The sequence below is a fragment of the Ailuropoda melanoleuca genome, chromosome 5 (assembly GCF_002007445.2).
Source record: "Ailuropoda melanoleuca isolate Jingjing chromosome 5, ASM200744v2, whole genome shotgun sequence".
Lineage (NCBI taxonomy): Eukaryota > Metazoa > Chordata > Mammalia > Carnivora > Ursidae > Ailuropoda > Ailuropoda melanoleuca.
In genome coordinates, this window is record NC_048222.1 from 2,747,830 (window position 1) to 2,775,550 (window position 27,721).

The 27,721-nt window shown below is 45.6% G+C and overlaps 1 protein-coding gene across 1 annotated transcript in view; it reads right to left on the reverse strand.

Annotated features, from left to right (window-relative positions):
- Positions 1–27,721, reverse strand: part of CARMIL1 (capping protein regulator and myosin 1 linker 1) — a 301,196-nt gene that overhangs the window by 166,311 nt on the left and 107,164 nt on the right. Inside the window, exons 3-8 of the mRNA XM_034660237.1 lie at positions 24,258–24,308; positions 19,800–19,859; positions 11,472–11,593; positions 1,110–1,207; positions 703–773; positions 370–443 (exon numbers count right to left, since the gene is read on the reverse strand). Coding sequence (XP_034516128.1) covers positions 370–443; positions 703–773; positions 1,110–1,207; positions 11,472–11,593 — 365 coding nt within the window. The 5' untranslated portion in view covers positions 19,800–19,859; positions 24,258–24,308. The remainder of the gene's footprint in view (positions 1–369; positions 444–702; positions 774–1,109; positions 1,208–11,471; positions 11,594–19,799; positions 19,860–24,257; positions 24,309–27,721) is intronic.

Below are 27,721 nucleotides of genomic sequence, written 5' to 3' on the forward strand. Positions count from 1 at the left end.
AACTCATTTCTTAGGATCGCAGCATAAAATTTCCTCCTAGAAAAAAGTTCTAATGGCAATTAGGCAAAATAATACACAGGGCAGATGATTACATAGACTTTCGCGGGGTGGTACAAAAACTTCAGAATTATATTCTTTCCACAGTTGACTGCAAACTCTGGGTTTGAGGTACACACATGCACTTCATTCCCAAATGGATGCATCTGAAACTATTTCTTGAGAGGCAAGAATCAGAGATGCTTAGCGTCTCCTGATTTCCCCTGTAACAGGAGTTTCCGGAGGTCACGTATGTCCGTAAGTGCCAGCAGAGAAATACGGTTCTAGAGGCACAATTCGTTGTAAAAGGAAGGAAAGAAAGAAGCAGCTTACCTGTGGTCAAGATGACTGAAGTCTTGTAAATTCAATTCCCTGGTGTCTTGCGTCAGATAAATTGTATCCACATCCTATTTGAAATAAAATTCAATCATGTAAATAGTCCACAAAGATGGTCAGGGAAGAGGGTTGCAAAGAGATTTAGACGATGATACAGACAGATTTTCATGGGATCTGAGGAAGGAAGACTTGAAGCAAAAAATGAATGGGGGTGGGGGGGACAAAAAAAGAAACAAGCCTGTCAAATACCGGCATATTCTCCAAGCGTGTGTGCGTGTGTGTGTGTGTGTGTGTTTGTGCACATGCACGTCTGCACGCAGATACACTTACCCATTGTACTTCTTCTCTGTAGGAAAATCCGAGCCAGTCGCAAACACAGGCATACATCTGAGAAAATCCACCTGAAACCCACAACAGAAATGTGATGGGTTTTCGGCTAAATGATTTATCTTACGTTAAAATTCAGAGGTTTAAATATGGCCGATGTTGACAGCGATGATTGTTCTTTCTGTGTAGGGAAACAGCGAAGACGTTCCCCCCCGTTCTACAGTAAGTACACAGCAGCACGCAATACAGCTTAAATATAGGACTTTTGTCCACCAATCTGAAGTCTGTGCAGTGCTAATTACACCTTAAAACTAACTGCACCTTCACAGAACGCTAGGAATAGACGTAACTTCCTGGCAGGGGGACATCCATGCAGCCATTTATAATTTGGTTTTAAAATGCATGCTCACCACAGGGGCCCTGCTCGGCCACGGTCTGGCTGTCCCACAGAGCCTGGAGACCAGCCAGACGCTCAGATGGCTCCATGGAGACTTTTTTCATGATTCGCCTGTAAGAGCAACAGTAACAATAAATTTCAAAAATCAAGGTTTGTTCTGCCCTGCACACAGAAACCTACTTGGTGACACGCCCTGTTTAAAAACCAAAAATGGGTGCCACTGCAATTTTGGTAAATATAATTCCATTTTTTGGAGATCTACAGAAACTTAATAATAAACTTCTTTAGTTAGCTGCCTTTTGTAAGCTCAGGGTGTTACCTAGTGATGTAAATAGTCTCTATGTCATCTAGTTGTTTCATAACACTCAATTGTACTAGAACAGCTAGAATTAAACATTCTATTTAATGAAGTATTAGATTAGGTGTGTGCTAAATATAAATGACTAACTTCCAAAAAACTAAAATACAAATCTCCTGTCTTTCCACAGTACCCCATATGAATGGCCGTTGAGAAAAAGCAGTGTTCCTTTTACCATGTCTTCCCCTCCGACGACAGCTCCTGTGGGCGGGAGAGCAGCCCCAGGCCCTGTGCTCATCCTCCGAGCTAACGAGGTCCTGCCCACATGCGCAGAAGCAGGATAGGGTAGCGGTTAAAGGCACAGCCAACCACCCCCAAAGTCTTATTATATTCATAGAACTAGCGAAGTGGGAGGACCTACCCTAACTGCGAGAAAGAAAGAAATTAATACCTGTGAAGTTATTAAAACAATCCCTGGTGCTCGGTAAAGTCTCCATAAATGTTAGTCGATGCTCTCCTAGTTACCACCCAGTAATCATGTAACAAGGAACTTATGAATCCCTTAATTCACCCCCAAATTTTTATTAAATGTCTACAGTGTGGCAAGACCAGCTACCAGGTACTCAGTATACAACCGTGAGCAAAACAGACGTCGTCCCTGCATTCCCAATGAGCAGTCTCTCATGAGAACCAGACAAACAAATAGGCAATACAACAGAAGAAGTCTTAACACCGGAGAGGCATGGGGTGGGGTGGGGGCGGCAGAAAGGGCACTTATTCTCCGGGGGAGAGAGCGAGCAGTGGAGGGGTGGGAGTTTGGAAATGCTCTTCTGTACCTAATCCATCTACGCCAGAACCTGGAGAGGAATCAAGACTTCACCTGGAGGCGGGTGGGACCAGGAGCCGGGGAAAGTGTTCCAGATAAAGGGCCAGCAAGTTCAAGGAGATGAGGAGGCTTGTATTCCCCACCAGAAACTGCACATAGCTCAAAGCAGCCAGCAAATGCCATGTGACAAGGAGGGGGTGACCAAGGAGTCCAGGGAACTACACCAAAACCAGGTTACAGAGAGCCTTCGAGGTCCAATTACGGAGTTCGGATTTTATTCTCAGGGCAATGAGGGGTCATGAAAAGCCTCGAGAGGGTTCGTGAGATGGTTAGGTACTACAGACAAATATCTGGAGGGCGGGGGCGGGGGTAGGCTTTGAAAATAGATAAACAACTTGAGACATTAAACAGAAGCCCACAGGACTGGGAAGAGCCCAGCAAGAGTGCAGGTCATGAGCTGCCGGTGGCCACGTGGCCAACTGCGGGACTCTCTCTGCAGCCCAGACGTGCGGAGAAAGGGGGCAGCTGGCGCGCGGTGGGGCTGCAGGCTTTCCAGGCAGGCGGGCCAGAACAGTGGGACAGACGGACGCAAGGGTCCTGCCAGGGCCCAGCTGGAGCGCCGGACACTGCGGGCTGGGGGCTCGGGAAAGGGAGGGGGCAAGCCACGGGATGCCTGGCCGGGAGGTGCTGGTCCTTCCAAGGAGAGAAAGTGGAAGGGCTGTGCTCAGAGTGGGATGAGGGGATACGATTTCCCCCCAGCAGATGGTGTTCCAGGAGATGAGGAAGCTTGGGCATGGCGCTCAAGAGTGAAGTGGGGAGGAGGGGACGAGGTCACGGGCTGTGAGGAAGCGGTGCCCGGGATCACGGGAGGACCTGGGTGCAGAGTGGTGAAGTAAAGATGCCAAGGTATACTGAACACACTTTCATCTTTCTTCAGTGACTTAAAAGCATTTCTGCCACACAGAACGTTCTCAATCGTCATCATGAATCTCAATCACCTTGCAGAGGATTAGCGGGAAGTGTTTCCTGGTAGCTCCACTTTCTCACGGGATGGATTCCAGATAAAACGTGCTAGATCCTGACAAGGGGCCTTGCTCTACTCCTAGACAAAACCTCAAGTACATAAGAAAGCACGTAGACACGAGCGTTCCACGAGCACTGAAAATATTTCTACTTCTTCACAATTTTTATGATTGAAGCATAATCGCGTATAACCAATGGATGTCAAGTGTCATGAATTCCTTCAAATTCTTGTATAAATGCATGAGGTCTGCAAGTGCAGCATGATTTTTCTCTATTTCACCTGAAACACCTATGATTAAGCCCCATTATCCTAAAAATTTGGGTGTAACTGTGGGTTTAAGAAAGACATTCACACTGAAAGCGATATTACGGAATCTGGGCATTTGAAATGGCTCATCTTGGTTCAACAATCATTCGGGTATTATTTTCTGGCAACAAGACAGCAAAACCAGATATTAGGCAGAGAAGGAGCAGAGCCGTCGGAAGCCGCCCAAGCTTCGACACAGCAGGATGAAGTGAACCTTGTACACACGAAAGCAGACTTCAGTCTGACTGCATCTGAGATCGCATTTGTGTTCTAAAATTCTTGTTTCAGAAGGACCGCACGGCATGCTGTTTCAATGACACACAGGATGAAGTTAAGCTAGTCAAAAGCCAGAGGAAAATAAGGCAAAAATCTTTGGCAGGAAGCTGGTAGGATCAAGAATAGGAAAGTGGCAGTCTAGGATTATAGGGAGAAAAGGATGACTCCTCACGGCTGATTCACAAACTAAAGCCTCAATTTTGCTCCAAAAACACCACCGGACATTCCTGCTCAGGGGTAAGGGCAAGTCAACCGGAGAGTGAGAGAAGCAGCAGCCAGAGGACACATCTGTGTGCGGAGGCTGCACCCTGACCTTCAAAACCCCCCTTCGGAGCTCTCAGTCTGAGCTTTTCCAAGCAGCCCTGCTCTGTGACAGTTCTCCTCTTTTTTCCACAAGGAACTAAAGGACACTTTGATCTCAGGAACTGAGGCTGTCTCGCAAAGACATTTGTTCATTTATTTACCTAAGAGGTAAAGTTATAAGAACCAACCTTCTAGAAGGTGGCAAGTGTTCATGTGCTCTAACAGACACACAGAAGCAATGAAAGGGGAAGACCCCACCGCCGACCTACGCTGGTTTCTGCGGGTAGCTAAACAGCGGCGAAGAGCCCACATGCGAGCTCCACAGGGCACAGCTCACACATACACACGTAGGGAGGGAGAGTGTGTCGTGCAGACAGACAGACAGACAGACAGAAAGGATCTGCTGTCCGAGAACGTGCCGCAATAGTAAACCAAAGTCCTAGCAGACAGACAGACAGACAGACAGATGAGGCCGGCCGCGAGCTTGCAGCCCCGTATAGCTGGATCGAGCACACCTACACGAGAAGAGTCCGATTCACACAATTCAGAAGGACCGAGAACCAGATGACACGCGCGCCAGCTCCCTGCGCAAACCTCACGCGTAAACGGTTGACACGAAAAAAATCTGTAAATTCTTTTAATCCACTTAATTGATGTATTTAGAATTGGATTCCTCTGATGCAGTAAGGCCCTTGTCTGCAGAACCAAACACTTTCTGACGCAAACCACACCCCAACTAAATGCTGCCTCGGCTTTAGAAAAGCAGACGGACTAGACAGAACCTTTCTTTTGTTTTTACATAAACTCCTATTTTGCCACTTTCCTTCACAGGAACCTCCCCTCCTCACATTTCAGGCAGCTTTACCTTCCCGAAGGGATCTGCACTACCATGTTTACTACGGGAGCAAAGAAACCTTGTGCAGATACGCTGGCTTTCCCCATGTCACAGGTGTGCCGGGACGTGCACGCACGCTCAAAGCCTAAGGAAGCGCTCTTGTCTGAAGGCTACTGCTCTGTCACCTGAAAAGGATGTTATTAGGTACATTTAACAACAACAAAACAATCAAATTAGAGAAATGCTATCAGCTTCCATGTAAACATACAATAATAAAAAACCAGATGCCTGGGTGCCTCAGTCGATTAGGCCCTCAGCTCAGGTCATGATCTCTGGGTCCTGCGATTGAGGCCCCAGTAAGGGCTCCCTGCTCAGCGGGGAGCCTGCTTCTCCCGCTCGCTCTGCTGCTCCCCCTGCTTGTGCTCTTTCTCTCTGTGTCAAATAAAATAAAATCTTTAAAAAAATATCAAACTTCAAAGAAACTCCCAACACACGTCACCACGGCCCTTCCTGACGGCGCAGGCTCTCTTCTGATGCTGCTGGGTAACGGACCACAACAGCCTACAGAGAAGACTTCCGCAGCGCTGTGCACGCAGTCTACAGGAGCTAAGTTAATCCCTCCCTGCATCAACAGCATTATTCCCACTTTACAGATGAGGACACTGAGGCATTGAGAAGGGAGTTAACTTGCCTAGAGTCTCATCCCCACTAAAGCATCCTGACAACCTGACCCTTTCCAGTTGCACCTCAAGGCTCTCTCCACACACGTTCATAAGGCAGCACCAAGGACTGTTTCTCCCTGAAGAGTGACTACCATTTTATTCTAACGTTCAAAATCCTTTGTTGCTCCCCAGTGCCCGTCCTCGAGGCTTCTGCTCACAATGACATCTGAGGGCTCCCAATTCAGGCTGCGTCTGGCAGACAGCTGTCTCTCAAAGGCACCTGCTTCTGCCATTTCCCCACAGAACTTTCCCGGCCCACCTTCCACCAAAGCCCCCCTCTCAAAAATGGAGGAAAGCAAAGACAAATCATACCTTATTTTCCTGGCATCTCAAGTTAAATGTGACTTTCCTCCTTCTGAAATCTGACGATTTCCTCTCCCTTCACTATATTATTTGTGGAACTTTCTTATACTGCCTTCAGACTATAAATTCTCAGAGAGCAGGAAACATTTTACTCACGTATATATGCCCGAGGAAGTCCTTTAGCAAACATTTTCTAAATGAATTCTACCGTGTCCTGATGACTTAATTTGACGTTAAAAAAAAAAAATCTAGCTCGGTTCTGGAGAACAGCCAAGGTTCTCAATATGAGAAAAGCTGAAGGCCACAACACAAAACAGCTTCCTGAAGAGAAATGCCATTACGGACACCTCTGGGAAAAAAGATTAAACAACACTTACCTACAAATATTTCCCTAGCTCCTTCAACATCACTGTCTCGAGGCCAGGTTCCAAAGACACCCAGCTTCGCACAGCAAAGATGCGAATGGTCACAACACAATGCTAACAGCAATTTGAGTTTTAAATTTAACTTACATTTTCTTCTTGCACCTTTAAGTTCTCCCCATATTTGAAACAAATTTTCCTTATTTAATGAGGGGAGGGTAATGTCGTTTTGTAACATATACATACAGGGTGGGGGGAGGGGTGAAGAATGGATCCTGGTGTGAGTATTAATTTTAATTAAAACTCCTCATTTTTTTCCTACCTGCATTCTCTTGACTGTACTCAAGAGGATTTGATTATACTTTGTAGATTATTTACATCCTGTTTTTATATATTTGATTTTAATCATGGATGTCATTTTCAAAATTATATTTGGGTAGAACCAGAAATTCAGATCTTTGCAGATAAAAGTTTCATTTCTATGTAGTCAAACAGGGACTATCCAAGAACTGATTATCTGAACGGAGGGCTGCCCTGCTGTGTTTGTCCCCTGTATTCTCCTGGTTCCTGATATCCAATCATGAGATACTCCCCTCTCCACCCGCCCCTACCAGCCCTGAGCAAGGGAGGAGATGAGGGCAGGCGGACCCAAGGTCCCCATCACAGGCTCAGGTAATACACCTGATGAGACAAATGGCTCAAACCAGGTTCGGGATTCCAAACACGGTTTCTTTTTTACGTTTTTATTTTAATTCCAGTTAGTTAACATACAGTGTTCTATCAAATATAGTTGCCTATTCTTCACCTTATTATGAGTGGGATGTGTGACATGACTGGGGACATATTTTATTCTGCATGTTCTCCGTTATTTATGTCAATATTTATTTACGTCAAATATTTCCCTCACTGACCGCTTTAACCTGAGGCAACACAAGGGATGTGGAAGAAAGGAGAGGATTACCCACCTCTCCACCCTCCCTGGTCGATAACCAGCACCAATGTAATTATCCATTTCCCTTGCTAAAATCACATAATACAATCTTAGGAACTCCAAGAGGAAAGGCAGAACACGCACGTCACAAAATATTACAGGTTTATTTTGACAAGCTAAGTGTGCATGGTGGGTAGAAAGCGAAATAAAAGTCAAGTATATTTACATTATTTAAATTCTCTGCCAAGTCAAGTTCTAAATTATAATCTGTGCCTTTTTGCACATCGGTGACTGCCTCTACCTTCCCTGCCCTCTCCTCTGAACCGTCTCCCTGCTTCTCAGGCGGAGCTCCACACAGCCAGCCCGCACCCATCCACCTCCTCCTTATGCCCAGTCACCCACTCATCGGCCTCGTGTCCCCTCAGCCCACGCACCCATGGTTGGGAGGCCACGGTCTTCCAACTTCCATAGGCTCCCACATCACATCGCCCAGCAATGCATTAGACACACACGAAGCATGAAAAAGCTCAGTGAGTATCTACTATGTGCCAGGGACTGGGGATTTACGATGAATAAAAACACAGCCTTTGCTCAAATAGCTCCTGGCCTAGAAGGAAGCTCAGGTACGTTGCGTGCTCTGTGTCCCTCTTACCTTCTCAAGGGTATTGTGGATTTATTACCGAGATCTCCAGCAACAATCTCTCTCTACTAGAGCATTCCCCTCATTGCAACTATGTGCTTTAATACCTCAGATCTCCTGTAATTCCTCGTACCCCTTGAGTTACCTCCCATTTATCACTTTCCCTTCACAGCTAAACGTCTCTACGAAGGTTCCCGTGGGTACCACGTCCACATCCTCCCTTCAGAGCTCATCCCACCAGCATGACGGCCCGCCTCCCCCCACCAGAACCCTGAGACTGCTCTAGCCAAGGCCGCCAGTGTCCTCACCGTCCCCAGTTCACTAGACAGCCCTCTGCCCTCAGCTTGGTCAGCGCCTAGATCATTCCATAGTCATCCACTACCTGCTTCAGGGGATCCCCCCAGGCCCTGGTATCCCACTGGAATCCTGTCTCGACTCCCTTTGTGACTCTACCTCTTGTACTTGTCCTCATTCTCAAGACATTTTCTCTTCCAGGTGCACATCTCTCTCTGGATAAACTCAAAACACTCAGGCAAGCAAGACTTTCTACACTAATGATGCTCACGTTTGCAACATCTCCAGACCTGGACCTTCCCCCAAGCTCCATCCAACCCCACGTACGTAACTGCCGATCTGATAGCCCCACCCATGTGTCCTAGATCTCAAGCTTAGCATGCCTAAAACAGAATGGTTGGGGGACTTCTCCCCCCAAATAAAACTTGCTCCCACACCTTCCCTTGGCCCTCCCCACCTCATTGCCAAGTAGCACGAGTCACTAAGTCATTAAAGCAGCAACCCAGGAGTCATCCTTGGTCCTCCCTTTCCTCACCGTTGTCATCCACATACCGAATCCATGAGCCAGTGTTGTACCCACAATAAATCTTGCATCTGCCACCTCCCACCCTTATCTCTAGGGTCAATGCTGCAGCCATCCCTCCCCCAGATCACTGCCCTGTTCTAACCAGTTCTCCCCTTCTGCCCATCCCTTCCCACTCCACTCTCTCCAGCAGCAAAAACAGTCTTCATAAACCACACAAGGAGTCATGTCATATCTGTGCTTGCATGGCAGCTTCCTAGTGAGCTAGAGTCGAACTGCAAACTCTTCCCCACAAGGACCTATGTACGCTGACCAGCACCTACGCTTCCAGCCTCATCTCACGCCAGTTACCCCTCCCACCTGCAGTCTCCTCATTCCCATACTCCAGCCACCCTGCTTCTCTCTCAGCTCCTCCAAGACGCCAACCCTAGTCCAGGCAGGCGAGACAGCTTGAGCAGAGGCCTGACAAGGAAACGTTCTCTGCCCTCTTCAGGATCCTTCTCTCCCGTGAGGGTCTGTTCAAGGTATCACGGCCACAGGGAGGCCTGGCAGACAGAATTTTCTTCTTTATATTAGTCCTGCACAAAAAATCAGTTGCAAGCATTTACTCAAGTTTACACTTACTTCACTGATTTATTTCCCTTTCTGGAGGGGGGGCTGTTTCCCAATGTAAGTAACACAACTTCCCACTGTAACTTCCACGTGGGCAGTGGACCCCAACACTTAGCACACTGCCATCTGTAGTAGAAACTCTAAATACTGACTGCTTAACTGTATCAAGAAATGACTGTAACACAATGAATAGTGCTTCACAAAGTTCTACGGAAACATGAATAAAGAACTCTTTAGACACCTGGGCTGGGTGTTTTGGAGTGGGAGTGTGTCTGGACTGGCAGCCTGCATGAAAGTACTGAGGACAGGAGAGGCTGATGGGCTCAAAAACAGGCTAGAAGACAGGGCCAGATAGCAGTGGTCTGCTACGCCAGGCTACGTGGCATGGACACGACCGGATAATTCTGGTGACAGCGCAGAAGACACACTGTGAAGAGAAGGACCAGAGACAGAGACACCGGTGAGGATGATGCTGCCCTGCCTGGGAAAGTGAGGCCCTCTGAACTAAGGCGGTGGAAATGAGCACAGACGAGGAGCAGAGCAGGAGACAGGCATGAGAAGAGTTTGACACGTGCGAGGGAAGAACGAGAGCCTAGTACACGATGAGTTGCTAACCGAGACACAGTGTCAAACACGGGCAGGTTTGGGGGGGAACCTGCTACGTTGATGGGACACACTGCATGTGAGGTGCCTGGGGACATCCTTGTGCAGCCAAGACACAGAGCAGAGACGAGGCTCAGGTGGAGGTCTTGGATTCAGAAACTAATATACATGTAGCGATGGCCTCCCTGGAAATGGAGCTCATTACTCAATGCTTGCTTCATATTTGCTGCCCAAACCTTTTAACAAGAAGTTAAATGGAAGAGAAGAGTGAAAACACTTTTCTTAGACTGTTTTCTCTGGGAAGGAAAAATGGAAGAATTCAAACCAAAACTACAACTGGTCACTCCCTCCAAATTCCTAGAATGTTAGACAAATAAAACTGCATTTTAAAGAAAGCAGAGTTACATATTGCTCTGAGGGTTGTCTAAGTCCACGCTAAACAAGGCTGTGCTCAACAGTATTCTGATCTCCTCAGCGTTAATTCGGGATGAGAGAAGGGCATTACAAGAAAGCTCTCGTACAAAGTCACATTACTGTCATTTAGGGAGAATGGGCTGTAGTGATTGCTAACGCATGATCACTCCAAATAGTTCTCTGGTGGCTTTAAGATGTTCTCCTTCTGGGTATTTCCCCCTCACTAATCCCCATCACTCCTCACTTCATCCCGCACCCCGCACCCGCGCCTCTCCCACAGACACACAAAGCTAGGTTTTCCTGCTTTGCCTCATAATTTACAGGCAAAGCATCATAGGAACATGTTCCATGAAGGGCAAGTCCCCGAAATTTCCCTCTTGCTCCCATCAAGCAAGAAGACACACAGCTCCCCATCTTCGACGTGTCCCTGTGAGGCTTCGCGGCCTCCGTGCACAGGCGGGCAACAGGACAGGGATCTTTACGATCTCTATAGTGTCGGGAATTTTGACTAGGGGCTGTTAATTTAGGGAGCTTTCTGACATAGGATCTTTCTGCCTTTTTACCTCCACCGATCTAACCCCCCTTCCAACAATGCACGTACTCCCAAAGGACAAACTCGGTTACGCAAGCACATAACCCTAATGAAAAGTGCTTAACAAAGAAGTATGAGGGCATGCACAGACACAATTTACTAATATTCCTAACGTGTGTTTCAGAAAACTAGTCTGTTTCTAGGAAAATGAAGCCTCTCGCTCTTCATATGATCCTCGACACCTTTCTGCAAAGCCATGAGCCCCTGGTTCCACCAAGAGCCATGAGAGAAGTCCCACTAGGAAACATCTCAGTTACATCAAAAAGGTTTCTGCTTCCGTCTTAGGAGTAGAGGTGAAGGGATGGCCAAACCCTTCATGGCTCAAGCTCCTGGAAGTCGAGAATGAGGCAGAGCCCCGCGGAGAACCTCAGATGTCGAACCCAAGGGCCCGAGGGAGGGTTTGCTGTTGAACGTTTAAGCGAAGAAGGACGCGTGAGGGGAAGGCGCGTTCTCCTTCCCCATTCTGAGGAGGACATTCTCTGCTCTGCTCGCCCTTCCCCCGAGCACTCACACTGGGGAGAGGCCAGGAAATATCCTCCGCAGGCAGGTGCCGATATGGGCCAGCACCTCGCTCACATCCTCGGACGACGCCATCTTCATGGAGATGCTGTACTTCTCAGTTTCCAACACCATCTGCAAGAACCGGGGAGGTACCGCTTAGTCATTGGGACAGCGCCTTGGATTTTTGGGTGAAGTCACATGAACAATATACTCACACTGACCTCTCCCAGTACAATACCAGCTTTTTAAGAAACACTTCCTTTAAATAACACCCTTAGTTATGACTCGAGGAACTATTTGGGTAGAGGATGGAATGGTTGTCAGAAACATCCGGAAACTGAAACAAGTGTTTCTAAAGGAAAAATTCAAACAGGACTTCCCACTGCCTGTACCGCCATGTGATGGTGACACAATATTCACACCCACACATGTCTTCTTTCACCAAGCTTTTGTCTTGAGATGTGGTCTTACCAAGTCTGTTAGATCCCTACGATCCGGAATAAGTACGTAGACCTGTCCTTCAGTGAGTAGATGAGGGCAACTTCATCACTACCCTTTTTTTTGGATAGGTTTTAAAAACAAGACCCCTTATGAGATGTTTCAATGAAATGTTAAAACCTTCTGCCTGGCAACAAAAGAAAAATCAAATGCTTATAAACATTTCAACATTTCTAAAAAGAGAGAATTCTTGGAAAGGATTATATGATGGGAACAAGGTCATAATGTTCGGGGCCAGGCAAAGAATCATTCCAATTAACTGCTAGGAAATGTCCACAGCTCACCGCCAAAAATGCTGACACTGAGTCACAGAGCTCGTACTGCAAATACGAATAAGTCAACCTGAAAGAGGGGGCAGGTCACAGAGGGCAGCAGGTTGTTTATGGACACATTTCAAATAAAAAGAATCAACTTCACTTTAAAAAAAAAACCATTATCTTGGATCTCAAAAATATTCATGTTAAATGCAATCCCTCTGGATTTTCACGGCATTAAATAGCCTCACATATTTACTTCCTGCTGTATGTAACTTGTACGATAATATGATGGGAGAACACTACACTTAATGTGCAAGTGGCCAATTAGGTTAACAAAGCAGTTTTTAGAATGGTTTTAGGCTATTGTAAAATTAGCTAAATTAAAAATAATCATCTGTCTTTCAAAGCGTTAACATTAAAAGGAAAAGTAATACGGGGCGCCTGGGTGGCTCAGTCGGTTAAGCATCTTCCTTCTGCTCAGGTCATGATCTCAGGGTCCTGGGACTGAGCCCCACGTACGCTCCCTGCTCAGCAGGGAATCTGCTTCTCCCTCTCCCTCTGCCTGCTGCACCCGTGCTTGTGTTCTCTCTCTCTCTCTCTAATAAGTAAATAAAATCTTAAAAAAAAAAAAAGGAAAAGTAATGCCAAAATGATATTTAAAAAAAAAAGACTTAAATGATCTGAGACCTTAAAATGCTACTTTTCCACAAGCACCCCAGAGGAATCTCTCAATACGTATCACCTCTATGTCAGTTAGTTGGTTCTCTATGTTAAAAAAAAAAAATTCTTTTTAATCGTAATTTTCATGCACTGGTCTTCTAGAAGGTGGCCAAAAGAATATTTCTTCCAAAAAGGCAGCAAGCATTGCTGTACCTGAAGGCTAGTTACCGTTCAAGCCCAGGACACCTCAAAAAAGTCTCTTTAGCAAATTAAGGCTGCTCTGTGCAGTTAGGCTCCAATGTCCCAGATGCACACATCTGCATGCATATGTGTTTTAAAGAGCCCGATACTTTGGCGTGCAGCCACTGTGTCTGTGCTCCACACCCCGCCCCCAACATTCCCACCGTGGGTAATTATATTTTTCACTGCAGGGCCCTTGTACGTCTTCACATCTAGTGCAGCTATCTATTCAGTTCACAGTTTGGGTGTGAGTAATTAGTAATTAGCTTATTCTAATTCTGCTTCGTCTTAACACCTAATCATCCTTAATTGTACAGGATTGAAGAGAATGACAGGGAAGAAAAAGGGTGACAGGTGAGGGGAAGAAACGAGGCCTTCAGAGTCAAGCTGACACGAAGGGAGCGCACAGCCCTGCAGAATATGTCACCACCTTGGGCTGATGGAACGATTGCCACAGAGAGACAGAGGGGACACTAACACAGCAAACCTTTCACCAGAACAAAGAACACCCTTTCAAATACCTCTGTCCCTCCTATTTCAGCTGCGGAAAAATCAAATGCTTCCAACAATCCTGGCTTAGCCACCTCGCAGGACATAATCAGACCTCCAATACACATTTAAAATACTAACCAGCAACAGAAGTGCTAGGATCTTATTTAAGATTTGAGTTTCCAACACCACCCACCTCCTTTTTTAAGGTAGAACAACCTGGCTAAACACTTAAGCACTTTTAACTCAATGCCAGTCAACAGATTGGTAAAGTGGTTTTCGTTCTCCAGCAGAAACAGCCGCGGGTGGTTGGCCAAAGTCATCCTATGACATAGCAAACAATCAATCTTATAATTAAAAAAAAAACATAGATGTTTCAGTTGTACAAGAAATAGTCCAAAAATTCTGTAACTATAAAACCATACAATGGTTGGTCTCAATGTATTGACCATGGACAGGCAACAGAATTTCCAAAGAACCTAGATGCCAGAAAGGGCTACGACAATGAGATTTGGAAAATAAGATAAAGGTCTCCCACATTCCCACAAGGAGGAGAAAAAGAGCAGTAGTAAATGCCACATTTCACTAACTCAGTAACACATGCACCCCTCTCACGCACGAGGAAATGTGAGTGTCCCAGGCATGTGATCTGAATTGACAAAGCTATAATTAAATAGTGATAAAAAGCGAATCAATCCCAGAATACACTAGAAAAGAATGGGGGGAGAAAAGGAAAAAAGAAAAAAAAGGAAAAGCACGTCCTAATCAAGGGTGGACTGCGAGTGCCCCAGGCAGACACTATCATCCTTATGATTTCACATTAGAGAACACTAGAGAAACCAGACGTCAAAGTTCCTGAGGTTAACAAGGTTACTAGTTCTCAGCCTCTAGAATACCACAGAATCGAATGTCTACCCCAGACACACTTGAGTCCTAACTGCCGTGTGTGCATGTGTGTGCATGGGCGCATGCGTAGAGGGGTATGACGGGGGAGGGGTGCTGGTGAGGTATCAGTGTTTCTAAACAGCACCACAGAAATCTCTGGAACGTCAGATTTTGAGTACTGCCAAGCAGCCAGCATCACGGGCCCCTCTGTGAAACAAGCACCACTGTCTTGCCGTACGTTCATCTCCAAGGTCCACACTAAGTTGAAGCGACGCTGTGGAACTCCTTCTCTGGTTCTCACTGGAGCGACAGCTCCATGGGCCCAAGGTGGACCACCTGAGAGCACCCGAGTTCCTCTGAACGCCAGACAGATGGAAGGGACGGGACTACAGAGTCCCTAGACTAGACCAGTGCCAACAGCTAACACGGGGAAATTAGTCTTGCTGTATCAACATCCTTTCTCATAATTAAATCCCACCATCAAATCATACTTTGAGTATAACCTTGGCATTAACATTTCAGTAATGCCCTTCTGCTCGATCACAACCCCGACATCATAAACATAAACATCCCTGAATTAAGACCGTCAAGAAGGCCCTGGTTATGTCATCATTCGTGAGTAATCATTCACTCCTGCATATGTCTGCCATTTGGGCAAACATATGGTGCTGTAATTTTTCTTCCAACTCCAGTTTCTAAAGAATGCTAAGCACATAGGATAAAACATTGCTCTCAGATGAACTATGGAAAAGTTCCAAGGATTTGTATGAAATCTCGATCAACATAAAGTGACAATTCTGACAATTTTTAAGAATGTTGTCAACAAACTACACACACGTGCGTGTGCATACACAAACACACATTCTCTTCACAGTTTTAAAAACGAAAAGTAGAATGAAGGAAATGATAAAGATCAGAGTAAGAATCAAGGAAATAGGAAACAAAACCAATGAAATCAACAGAAAAAAATCAACAAAACCAAAAGCAAGTTCTTTGAGAAGATCAACAGAATTGATAAACCTCTAATCAGATTAATTTGCAGGGAGAGAAGAACTAAATGACCAATAACAGAAATGGTATTCCACAGATATTTAAAGCATAACAAGGGGATACTATCGACAACTTTGTATCAGTAAATTTGACAACTGAGACAAAACGGTAAAATTTCTTAAAAGACACAAACTACCACAGCTCATTCAAGAAGAAACATATAAATGCATCCATACCTAGTCAAGAAATAAAATTTGTAGTTAAAAACCTTCCCGAAGAAGAAACTCCAGGCCCTGATGACATCACTGGTCAATTCAACCAAACATTTAAAGAGTTGGTTATCTTAAATTTTTCTGAAAAACCGAAGAGGAAGGACTAATTCTATGAGTCCATGATCACTCTAATACAGAAAGCAACAACAACTTTTTTAAAAAGAGGAAAGTACAGTCAGTAACTGTCATTAACATAGACGCAAAATTCTTCACAAACTTTTAACAACTAGAATCCAACAATATACAAAATGGATAATATGTCATGACCAAGTAGGGTTAATGAAAGGTTGAAGTAGGAATGAAAGGTTGAATACCTGAAAGTCAATCAATATAATTCACCTTATTAACAAACTAAAAAGGAAAACAAACAAACAAAAAAAAAATCACACAATAATAGCGAAAAAACATTTGACAAAACACAACACTAATTCCTGATAAAAGCTCTCAGCCAACTTGGAATAGAAGAGAAATTCCTCAACCAGATAAAGGGTATCAATGAAAAACCTACAGCTAACAGCACACTTAGTGGAAAAAGAATGGCACTTTCCTGCCAAGATCAGGGAGAGAACAAGGATGTCTGTTTTCAGTGCTTCTATTCAGCACTGATATGGAGGTGTTAGCCAGGACAGTTGTCAGGTGCTGAGATTTGATTTTACCCCACCCAGAGGTGAAAAAGTTAGCCTGTTATTGTTTCGTGAATGTTCGCAGGACACAGGAAACTGCTGGGTCAGACATAAAGGACTGGATCATTCATGGCACAGCAAAGGGCATGAGCACCATGTGTGCAGATTTCCCCCGTACCCCAAAGTCCCACAGGGTGACACAGAGGACTCAGAGATATCTGCACACACAGTGGGTTGTTTACAGGAATGGAATCAAACTTGGGGAATCTTTCACAGTAAACAGTAAGCAAGATCACTCTTTGTTGATAAGGGAACATGCCATCATCTCACACGGATGCTCACAGCAAATATGACCCTGGGAAGCAGCTTGCATAAAGACCAGTCACAGCAGTCAATTCCTGGCATACCCAGCACGACCTCCAGCAATGTGAGACCCAACAGCAATAAGGCAAGAAAAAGAAATAAAAGCTATCAACACCTGAAAATGAAGAAGTGAAACTGTCTTATTCACAAACAACACTATCATCTGTGGAAAATGATGAAATTCATTTTTAAAAGCTACTAGAAGAGGTGAGCACGACAAGCTGCCAGGATATAAGATCAATACGCAAAAGTCCACTGTATGTCTACATGCCAGCAAGAAATAATTAAGAACTGGAATTTAAAACCACACCATTTATGATAGCATCAAAAACTACAGAATACTTGGGAATAAATCTGACAAAAGATGTGTAAGACCTGCATGCTGAAAGCTACAACAAAACACTGCTGAGAGAAATTAACAACCTGAATACGTGCAGAAATACACAGTGCTCTTGGGTCAGGGACACCATATTGTTAAGATGTCAATTCTCCCCAAATTGATTTATAGATTCAATATAATACTGACCAAAATCTCAGCAGCCTTTTCTGTAGAAACTGAGCTGAGTCTAAAATTTTTACGGAATCGCAAAGGATGCATAATCACTAAACAACTTTGATAAAGAAGAACAAAGCTGGAAGACTAACACTATCTGATTCCGAGTCTTACTATAAAACTACAGTAATCAAGACAGTGTGGTAGTGGCATAAAGACAGACAAACAACCACAGGGACAGGATTCAGTCCAGAAACGGGCCAACACTTAGATGAACTGATCTCCAACAAAAGTGAAAGCCAGTTCAGTGTGGAAACAACAGTCTTTCAAACAGGGGGATATGCTACACATATGCAAAAGCAAACAAACAAAAAACAAAAAAAAACCACACATACACCCAAAAAAGCCAAAACCCCCCACTGATCCATACACTGCTCTATATATAGCAGCTACTTCAAAGTGGATCCTGGCGCTAAATGTATAACGTAAAGCTGTAACACTTCCAAAAGATACAGAACATTCTGTGACCTCAGATTGAGCAAAGATTTGTTCAATATGACACCAGCATGATCCATTTAAAAAAAATGGACAAATTAGACATCATCAAAATTTAAAACTTGTGCCCTTTCAAAAGCACTGCAAAGAAAACGAAATGACAGGCTGCAGACTGAGAAAAAATATGTGTAAATCGTGTGTCTGATAAGGATTTGTATTCAGAATATAAAAAGAACTCTTAAAACAATAACAAAGCAACTCAATTTAAAAACTGACACTTGAACAAGGGAGATAGATGACGGCAGACAAGCAGATAAAAAGATACTATCTTCAGTCATTGGAAAAATATAAATTAAAACTACAAAGAGAAAGCATCACATAGTTTCCAGAACGGCTAAAATTAAACACACTGACCACGCTGGTGTTGGGAGGATGTGGAGGAACCGGGCCCTCACACGTTTGTTCGTGGCAAAGTCAAATGGTACAACCACTTTGGAAAACAGTTTAGCAACTTCTTAAAAAAGTTAAACACGTACCTACCATACAATTTAGCCATTCCATCCTGAGATATCTATCCATGAGAAATGAAAGCCTCTATCCAATCAAAGATTCGTACGTAAATGTTCACAGCAGCTTTGCTGGCCTTGGCCAACAACATAAACAACCCAACTGTCCTTCACCAGGTGAATGGATAAACCAGCTGCGATAGAGCCACACAATGGAACACAACAGAACACCAGGGAACACAACAAAACACAATGGAACACAACAGAACACCACAACACAACAAAACACAATGGAACACAACAGGCAAAGCAGGACACAGCAGGACACAATGGAACACAAGGTAACACAACAGAACACAACGGAACACAAGGGAACACAACAAAACACAATGGAACACAACAGACACAGCAGGACACAATGGAACACAATAGAACACAATGGATCACAATGAAATACAACAAAACACAGTGGAACACAATGGAACACAGTGGGACACAACAGAATATAATGGAACACAATGGAACACAACAGAACACAATGGAACACTACTCAACAATAAAAAAGAACTATTGAGACATACAACAAATCAATCCCAAAACAATTATACTGATGGAAGGAAGGTAGGCAATAAAGAGTATACACACTGTATGATTCCATTCATACAAAGTTTTAGAAAATGCATACTACGCTCTAGCTGCAGGGAGCAGATGCCCGCAGACACCCGCAGATGAGGAGAAGCAAGACGGAGTGTTTACTGGGGCATAAGAGGAGACCAAGGGGTGAGGAATAAATCTGGTATCTCTATTGTGGTGATGGTTTCATGGGTACACATATGTCAAAACTTAACCACATTGTACACTTCAGTTTGCTGCATATTGTTTATTATAGCTCCATAAAGCTGTTTTTAAAAACCTACATCTTAGGGACACCTGGGTGGCTCAGTTCGTTAAGTGTCCAACACTTGATTTCAGCTCAGGTCATGATCTCAAGGTCGTGAGATCGAGCCCTGCATGGAGCCCCACCTCAAGCCCCACATCAGGCTCTGTACTCAATGGGGAATCTGCCTGACATTCTCTCTCTCCTTCTCCCTCTGCCTCTGCCTCTCCCCACCACCCTCTCTTTCTCTAAAATAATAAATATATCTTTAGAAAAATAAAAAATAAAAATCTACATTTTATTAACACCAAAAAAAAGATTCATGTATCACTATATTCCCAGAAAGACCACAGATAGTGTTGTTATAACAGCTACGAGATTTTAACCCTAAACTTGTACAAAATCTCACGTTTACATCACTAGCTCACATAAGAGCTCATTAGTTCTTCCCAGACAGAGTTCCAGAGAATGTGTTTTCCTTATGAGAATACATTCCCAGCCCTTCCCCACCCAGGCCCCTGCTCAATCTCTCATTCAGAAACTTCCATTTTCCCTAATCTTGTTTTTCCACATTATCTCAACAGAACTTCAACGGTGAAACCAAAACAGGAGTTTCCCGGTTTCAGAAACTCAAGAAAAGGATAGGGCCCCCGCAGTTACGACACACAGGCAGCTGCTGTTGGCACGTACCTGAGCTGACTTGTTGCAGGTGACACCATGAATCTCCAAGTAGCTGAAGGTTAACTCGAGCTGCAATTGAAATAAAGACCTGTAATGAGTGAGGGTGGCAAAACCTATAATTCAAGGTGAAAACGCTACAATTAGAAACAGTCTGAGAGCAAAACAAGGCACTGGGCATCTTCGGAAGGCAGCTGGCTTAACGTCTCCATCCGTGCATTAAGATATGACCTTGATTTATCGCCTTTCAGAAAAAGTATTCTTCACTTCACTAAAGGATTGAAAGGAAGCTATAAGTCTGACTTTTTAAATTTCATCCAGGAACAAACTCAATGGAAAGTTCTTGTATGTCTACTCTGGTATTTATTCATTGAGAAATAAATGTATAAAGTGAGCCATCTAAATATACTTTTTTCTCCTATTTCAAAATTTTACTCCAGAAAGTCCCATCAAGATGAAGACGATGTTGGTTTTCCCTTCTTTTTAAACTCTTACCTCTTTGGGTTACACTCTGGCCACTTACTGGAATCAACATCATCCCTTCTCCATCTTTCATAAAAATGCATATTTTGAATGGATTTAGAGAAATACAACATGTAGGAATTTTAAACTGTGGTTAAATGAAACACAAATCGTTAAGTAAAAATCTTACCTCTGTGTGCAGAGAAATGATTTATTTCCTTCCCATTTTATTAATAAATGATCCTTTCTCTCTTCTACCATAATCAGCATTTTTTTCTTCAAAATATCTCCAGTCCCACACTTTTCCTATTTTTCCTGGAGAATAGCCACTAATCCTTCCCCCAATTTTGCAGTCTTTCATCCGACTACACCAAAGAATCCCAGAGCACTGCGGTTAGAGGAGACTGAGTTAAATCAGTTTATTTGACCTCTTTGCCTTCAACCTAGAAAGGTAAGGGGGAAAGTATCCACCCAGAACCTAACCTACAAGACCCTTAGTTGTGCCCCTGCGTGCTTTGCTCTACCCTACACATTTGGTAGGATGAACCTTAGAGAACCCCTGAGTGTGCAGTTAAATATGTTGATGTATAGAGCTGAGGGCCAGTGGTAGAAAAGTTATTCTTTCATTATTCTCTTAGTCAACCCACAGATGTATACGGAAGGCCTACTATGTGCCATGATTGGAACTGGAAAGAAGAAGGACACATCTCCCTTGTCCTCCAAGAGTCAAATGCGGCACTCAAGGCCCATTGCAAACATTTTATTCAAGTAGAAGCCTTCTCACCTATCAGTACTATCAAGACCGAGGCTTAGCTAGGTTTTGAGAAGTCATCTCAAGCAGGAAATTATTTTCTAAAAAGTATACATATCTACCTTCAGTCATTTCAAATTAAAACTTATAAACATCATTTCATTTGCTAGCCTTTGATAGAGTGACCACGCCCCTTCTTTGAGTAAAGCCTACTGGCTGGCCCTGCAACGGCATTTCCCTTGGGGGCCACACCCGTAAACGCAGGGCACCTGACGTCCAATTCAAGTCTCTCTAAAATGGAATGAGGAGGTGGCTCCGTCAGTTGAGAGTCTGATTCTTGATTTCAGCTCGGGTCATGATGTCAGAGTCACAGGATCGAGCCCTGTGTTGGGCTCCATGCTCAGCAGGGAGTCTGCTTATGATTCTCTCCCCCTGCCTTGCTCTTCCATGCTCTCCCCACTCTCACTCGCTCTCTCTCAAAAAAATAAATAAATCTTTAAAAGTAAATGATAAATAAAATGGAGAACTTGAAGACACTTGCAAAGCAACTTGACAGCATAATTTTGCTGAATTATTATGCTCCCCACCACTCCAGCCTTTAACAACTGTCTGATCCTTAACAAGACAGTAATTTCTTTTTACATAATTCACCTTTACTAATATTCAGTATTTCATAGACACTCTCTCCTTTTGCAGCCTATTTCACTGCTATGCAAGATACCTTTAATTAAATAAATGTACTGTTGTCATTACAACTGCTATGAATAGGTTTGGAAACAAACCGCTGGCCCTCGGTGGGCACTCATTCAACTGGTGGGGGCAGGTGTGAACAGGCCCGTGCTCTCCCCACGCAGCAGCTATGAGACGCAGGTGCTATCAGTCTGCACCATCAGGCATGGCATGGACAGCTGTGATCAGTGTGGCCAAGTGAGGTTAGTTGGAGGTCAATTAAGACGCGTCTATGGCACATCGCGGCTGTCATTGGGAGAGGCAAAGTGTCAGGGAGCAGGAAAGCATGGAGACATTTGGGGAGGCTCCGAGGAATGACTTTTCAAGTTTGTCAAGCAAAGAAGGAGCAAAAAGGGAAGTCCAGGCATAAGAAAAAGAATCAGCAAAGGCACAGAGGAATCCAGAGAACTAGGACCAGGACGGAAGCCGAGCCTGTGGTATCGGCAATCCCTGAGCAAGGTCAGGCTGCGTCTGTGATTCCCTGGGCGTCCCAGCTATCCCTAAGAGTGCGGGGAGCGTCCCTGAGCCGGACCGAGGGATGCAGCGAGGCTCAAGTCACTCTCTCCAGCCTGGCCCATGGCCATTTCCTCTTCAACAGTCCCTCAGCTGACCCTCCCCAACACAGCCCCCCGCCCAAGACAGTTTAGAGAATGGCACCCGGCAAGAGGAGGCAGGAACACCTGCGGAGGCTTTGAAGACAGCACCACAGATCTTCATGATTGGTTAGATGTGAGGAAGGAATTAACCCAGACTATCACAGCTCTCCACCACTCTCTGCTCACCCCGCCTCTACCCGCCCCAGCAAGTCCCCCTCCCTCAGGCCATAAGCAAATGGACACATGACTATCCTGCAGGAACACCCTCCACTCCATAGGCAGCAGCCCGAAGCCACTGCCACCCACCTTTCCGACCTGTTTCCCTCCCCCCACACCCCTGCTCCCCAAAGCACCATGCTCTTTCCCACCGCTAAACCTTGGACCAGTGGAAGGCCCTCTCATCTGCCTGGTTGATGGGGGGGCAATCCTTCAACCCAGCTTCTCCGTGGTTCTGTCCCTCATCTGATAACTATCCATTCCTGCCCGCAAAGCAGAGCTGGGGCCTTCTGGGGTGACAGCAAAGTTCTAGTTCTTGACCGGGGCGTGACTGCAGAGGTATTTGCTTTGTGTTCATCACGGAGACATACATTTCTATTTTGTATATTTGACTATATACGTGATACATTTAACAACAGAAAGACAAAAGAAAAAATGTTTAATCAGCGCCCAGAGAGAAGACATATGCCATAATCAGTACCTATTGTACAGTAATGTTCTGAATATAGTTATTTCCCCCAGAAAATTAATGTCATCGACACGGGCTTTGCTTCTCAGCCAAGGTATACCGTGGCAGATGAAAACCCGCCTTGTCTAAGGGGGAAACGTGAACACAGACCACTTTGGAAGAAAACTGCTTTTCTCTATTTGTGATGTGGACAGTATCAGAAATCAGAACCAATGTCCCAACTGCCCGAGCCAGGGCAGAACGTGGAATGTGGAGGACGGTACACATCGCAGGACGAGGCCGGACCTTCACTCGGGGCAGAGCAAGGGAGCGGGCAGCCTGCGATCGGCCAGCCGGAGAGAGGCGGGCAATGACCCAAGACGTAATACGCCTCTCTGCGTCAGAACATTCTGAATTAGGGGAAACATCTTATTCAGGGGCATTCTACTCAATGGGCTACATGACTATTTCCCAAGCTCATCAAATTTCCTTCTGCAATTGTCACCAGTGGGATAATGGTTCACTCACTTCCTGATAGCCTGCCTTTGGGTGTTGTAATATACAGGCAACTAGCCCAACACCGTTCACATGATGATTTTCATTTACAGCACATTAGAAACAGACTCACTTTACATCACCAAAAGGGGCAGGGACCAACAGTCGCATTCCTCCAGGAAGCTTCGTAAAACTTAGCATCTGTATAATCAGAAAGGAAAAAGGCAGCAGGCACCCTGAGCCCTGGACTAGCAAACCGTGGGTTGGTATCTTGGCAAAATTAAGCAGATCCTTTAAAGAACAAAGTGGTGCCGTGATCTTTTTCACGCGCAACCCCGGGAGGACGCACAGAACGCCTGCGACGCACCCTGCACACTGATGAAGGTTACTGCCCACATGTCATAGCCTGTGAAAAATCTGCCATTCCTGGACCAAAGGAAATTGGAGCTAGATTTGAATAAAGCATAAACCGTGCCCCGGCTGAGATTGATAAATGCCTGGAATCCACGAGCCTCAGGGATATGGAGCACAAAATGCTTGACCTCTTTTCATGGGATGCTTTTACGCCAGAAGAGGGAAACAATGGAGTAAAAATTGCGTCATCACAACGCTGAGGTGCTTTCTGGGGAGAAGGAAGGGAAATATGGGTGTGCTAAGAGCACTCTGGACACGGCCTAAATCGTGAAGTCTCCATCACTGGGGAATGCGTGTGTGTGTGCGTGTGTGCGTGCGAGCACACGTGTGAGCATATGTGGAAACGCATCAGTGCTTACCTTGGTAGGGATCCGTGCTGTCACAAGGAAGGCTCGGCATGATGTAAGCACCTGCAGGAGAGAAAACAGCATCAGTGTAAGTACCAGCAGGGGTGCCGGGAGGCTCTGGTGTCACCCACAGGACTGAGGGGCACTGCAGCATCGAGAGGCCACGGGGCTGGGCTCCTGGCACGGGAGGAGACTGAGTGAACCGGGACGGCCTGTGGCCATGAAGAACCGGTTTTACTCAAGAGTCGCCGTATGAAAGTCCACACTGAACAAATCACTTGTGACATCCCAAGACGAGCAGTCGGTCAACAGCCCAAAGAACCAAGAGATTACTTCAGCTGAGTAAACAAGACAGGTCTCCGTGATCCTAAAATACAGAGATCTTACAGAGACCCATGAGCCCCCCACACCAAGAGCCAGCCAGAGGAAGAAGCCAAGTACTCATTCACACTTTGCAGTTACAACCACCAGCCACACTGGCCCTCCTGCTTCCCCTTCTCTGTACAGCAACGGAGGACATTCGCCCAAGGCCCAGGCAGCATACGGACAATGCTTCAAGCTGTCCCCACTACTCTTCTCAGCGGGGCTTCTCCCAGCCCTCGGGAGAAGTTATGGAAGTTTCAATTTCAAAACTCAGGTAAGAACATCTGTGGAGCCCAGAGGGCCCCACATGCCCAGCAGAGGCTGGAAACGGTTTGAAGTCAGGCCTGGAGCAGGGATCCCATGTCCACAGCTGCAAAGGTCTAAAGGCGCTTGGAGGTCCAGGCAGGCCCCAGGGCCTTTGCAATGAACAGAAGGAGTCTCCGACACTGAAGTTCTGATGGGAGAACTGGCTTTTTCATTTCCCGAAAAACCTCCTCGTCACTACATTTATTATTTACAAAGCAGCGCACACACTTCCCTCTTCCAGTGCACTAATATACTGGAACTTGCACTAATACAAGCAACCCCCAGTCTTCTCGAGAATCTTACACCCACAGAACCTTCGCACAGAGGTAAAATCATAACCAGGTCATAAAACTCACATGCCAAAAAGGACTCAGTATCACCTGTGACCTAAACCCCCCTGTTTACCATCTCAGTTTCTAACCTGAGAGCAGGTCCAGAGAAACCACTACGTTTACCGGTTCGTGCCAGCACTGGATTTGGACGCTGTGACCCCTGGCCCCCAGCAGATTATATCTCTACACTTCTCCTCCCATGAGCAGTGTGTTCAAAAGCCCCAGACAGGAACACGCAGCCTTTCCAGTATTTGGAAAAATACAGTTATCTCTGTGAACATTCCTGCAAAGGAAAGTGGTCCTACAACATCCAGGATCATGTTACAAGCACAGTAGTGAGAACAGCGGCCGGTACTGTGGGGTACACTGTTCTAACAGGCTTGTCCCTAATCCTCACAGCGTCCTAACAGCTAGACACAGTTATTATCCCCATGTGAACAAGAAGAAACTACGGCCCCGTAGAGATTATGTAACTTGCCCAGGTGACCCAACAAGCAGGTGGCAGAGCTGGGGTTTGAATCCGGTGTGGTCTGGGTCCAGAGACTGTGTTTCTAATTCCTTATATGGACTCTCAAATTTCCAGAACCCACTTCCTTAAGAGTCTACACACATGCAAACACAGATGAGTCACAGAACTTTAAAGCCAGAAAGAAGCAAACAGGTAAAAGCATCATGGGCAGGATGACAGCTGTTTGAGGATCAAAAGGAAAAGAACCTGTCCCTACTGGTCTGTCTGTCTCCGTCTTCTATCTGCCTACCTGATTCTATCTGTGTATCTCTCAGTCTGCGTGTGTTCCTCCCCACCTGCTCCCCCCCTTCCATGCCCTGACCTGCCCTGCCTGCCACTGCACAGCTTCTCAATGTCCCGCCCCTCCTCCGGTACCCTCCCCTGCCTCCACTCGGCCCTCACCTCACAGAGCCTCCCCTATGCTAAGCCCTTGAGGCTTGTATCTCATTTACGCCTATTGCCAAACAGTAGACACCAATCCCAGAGGCAACACCGAATTCTGGAAGGCTACCTCATTTGTAAGACAGTCACAGAGACACTTGAACAAAACGCGAAATAAAAATGACAAGGCACCTTTTGACACCGTTAAACAATGAGCACCTCGGTAATTAGTGATTACAAGGCCCCCTGTGTGAATCTAATTAATAGTCTTAGAAAGTCATCTCAAACAAACACCCCAACAACTGACAGGCAGCGGCTACCCGCCAGCACAGGCGCAGTCGGCCTCCTGCCCCTCTGTCCTTGCCGCACTCCAGGGAAGGAGGTCTCCAAAAAGCAGCCAAGGCCATCGGATGACCTGTCTGCCCTCTCTCTACCAGCCCTCTCCTGATCAGTCACCACAGGGGCTTCGAGGTGCCACGGATAGGGTATCAACTGGGTCAGTCCATTTTTTAAAAGGGAGGATAAAAAAAACCCAGAACATTCCTATGGATTCACCTTTTGCATAAAGAGCAATCACCTCCTAACCATATGTAGACACACGATCTTCTACTGACCACTTGGGTCACTCAGGCAACGACAGTCTGCAGTCTGTGGTCCTGTGTGCCAACGCCCTTTCTTTAAAAATATTTTTTAAGTACACAGTGTCCTCTGGAAGTTGTACGCAGTGTCCCCTGGAATTTGGACACGGGCCTAAAGAATTTGCTTGAAAAGAGCCACTTCCATGTGGGAGCCCAGGCTTTAAAGGAAGCAGCTTTCTGCCAGCTGGTCCCCATTTCTGGTGGTCATCTACGGTCCCCAGAGGCACGAGGACTGGTCTTAGAGAGTTTGGGTGAAATCCTCCAAAGCCGACCCAGCCTTTCCCAAGACTATGCACACCTGTGAGCACAACAGTGTAGCAATATTTTGCAGCAAGAGTGAAAAACTACAAACGCCACCATTCCAAGAATCATGCCTCTTGCTCCATCAATGCAAACTGGGCCAATAAATGGGGCTACATTCATGCCAGGAATCCCAAAGAACTTGTTCTCCTCGCTTTCCTTTTCAGCTCCAAGACTGCCCCAGGATGTGCGGTCTTAGAGGCCTTACAGCGCATACATATGGCGATCACACAGGAAAACTCCTCTGCGGTTGATCCTGGTAATGAGCACCACCTTGGTGCTGGAAGCAACAAGCATCTTGCTTGCAGGGTGACCAAATCCTCCCATTTGCCCAGGATGTTTCTAGTCTGCGCACAGAGAATCCTGTGTCCCAGAAACCCAGGACCCTTGCTCAGCCTCCTTGCATGGCTTTTGGAACCAGGAAGGCAGATTTAAATTCTGGCCCTGCTACTCTCTAGCGGTTTAACCCTGACAGAGTTAGTGAACTTCCCAATGCCTCAAAGTGCTCATCTGCAGAACAGGAAGAATATTCCTCTGTAGGACTAATGCCATTGTGTTAAGTAAGAGAGCAAAGTAGACAAAGCCCTCCCCAGCGCCCAGAAGGTCTTTGCCAAATACCAGCTCTTCTTTCATTAGAACTGATGTGAT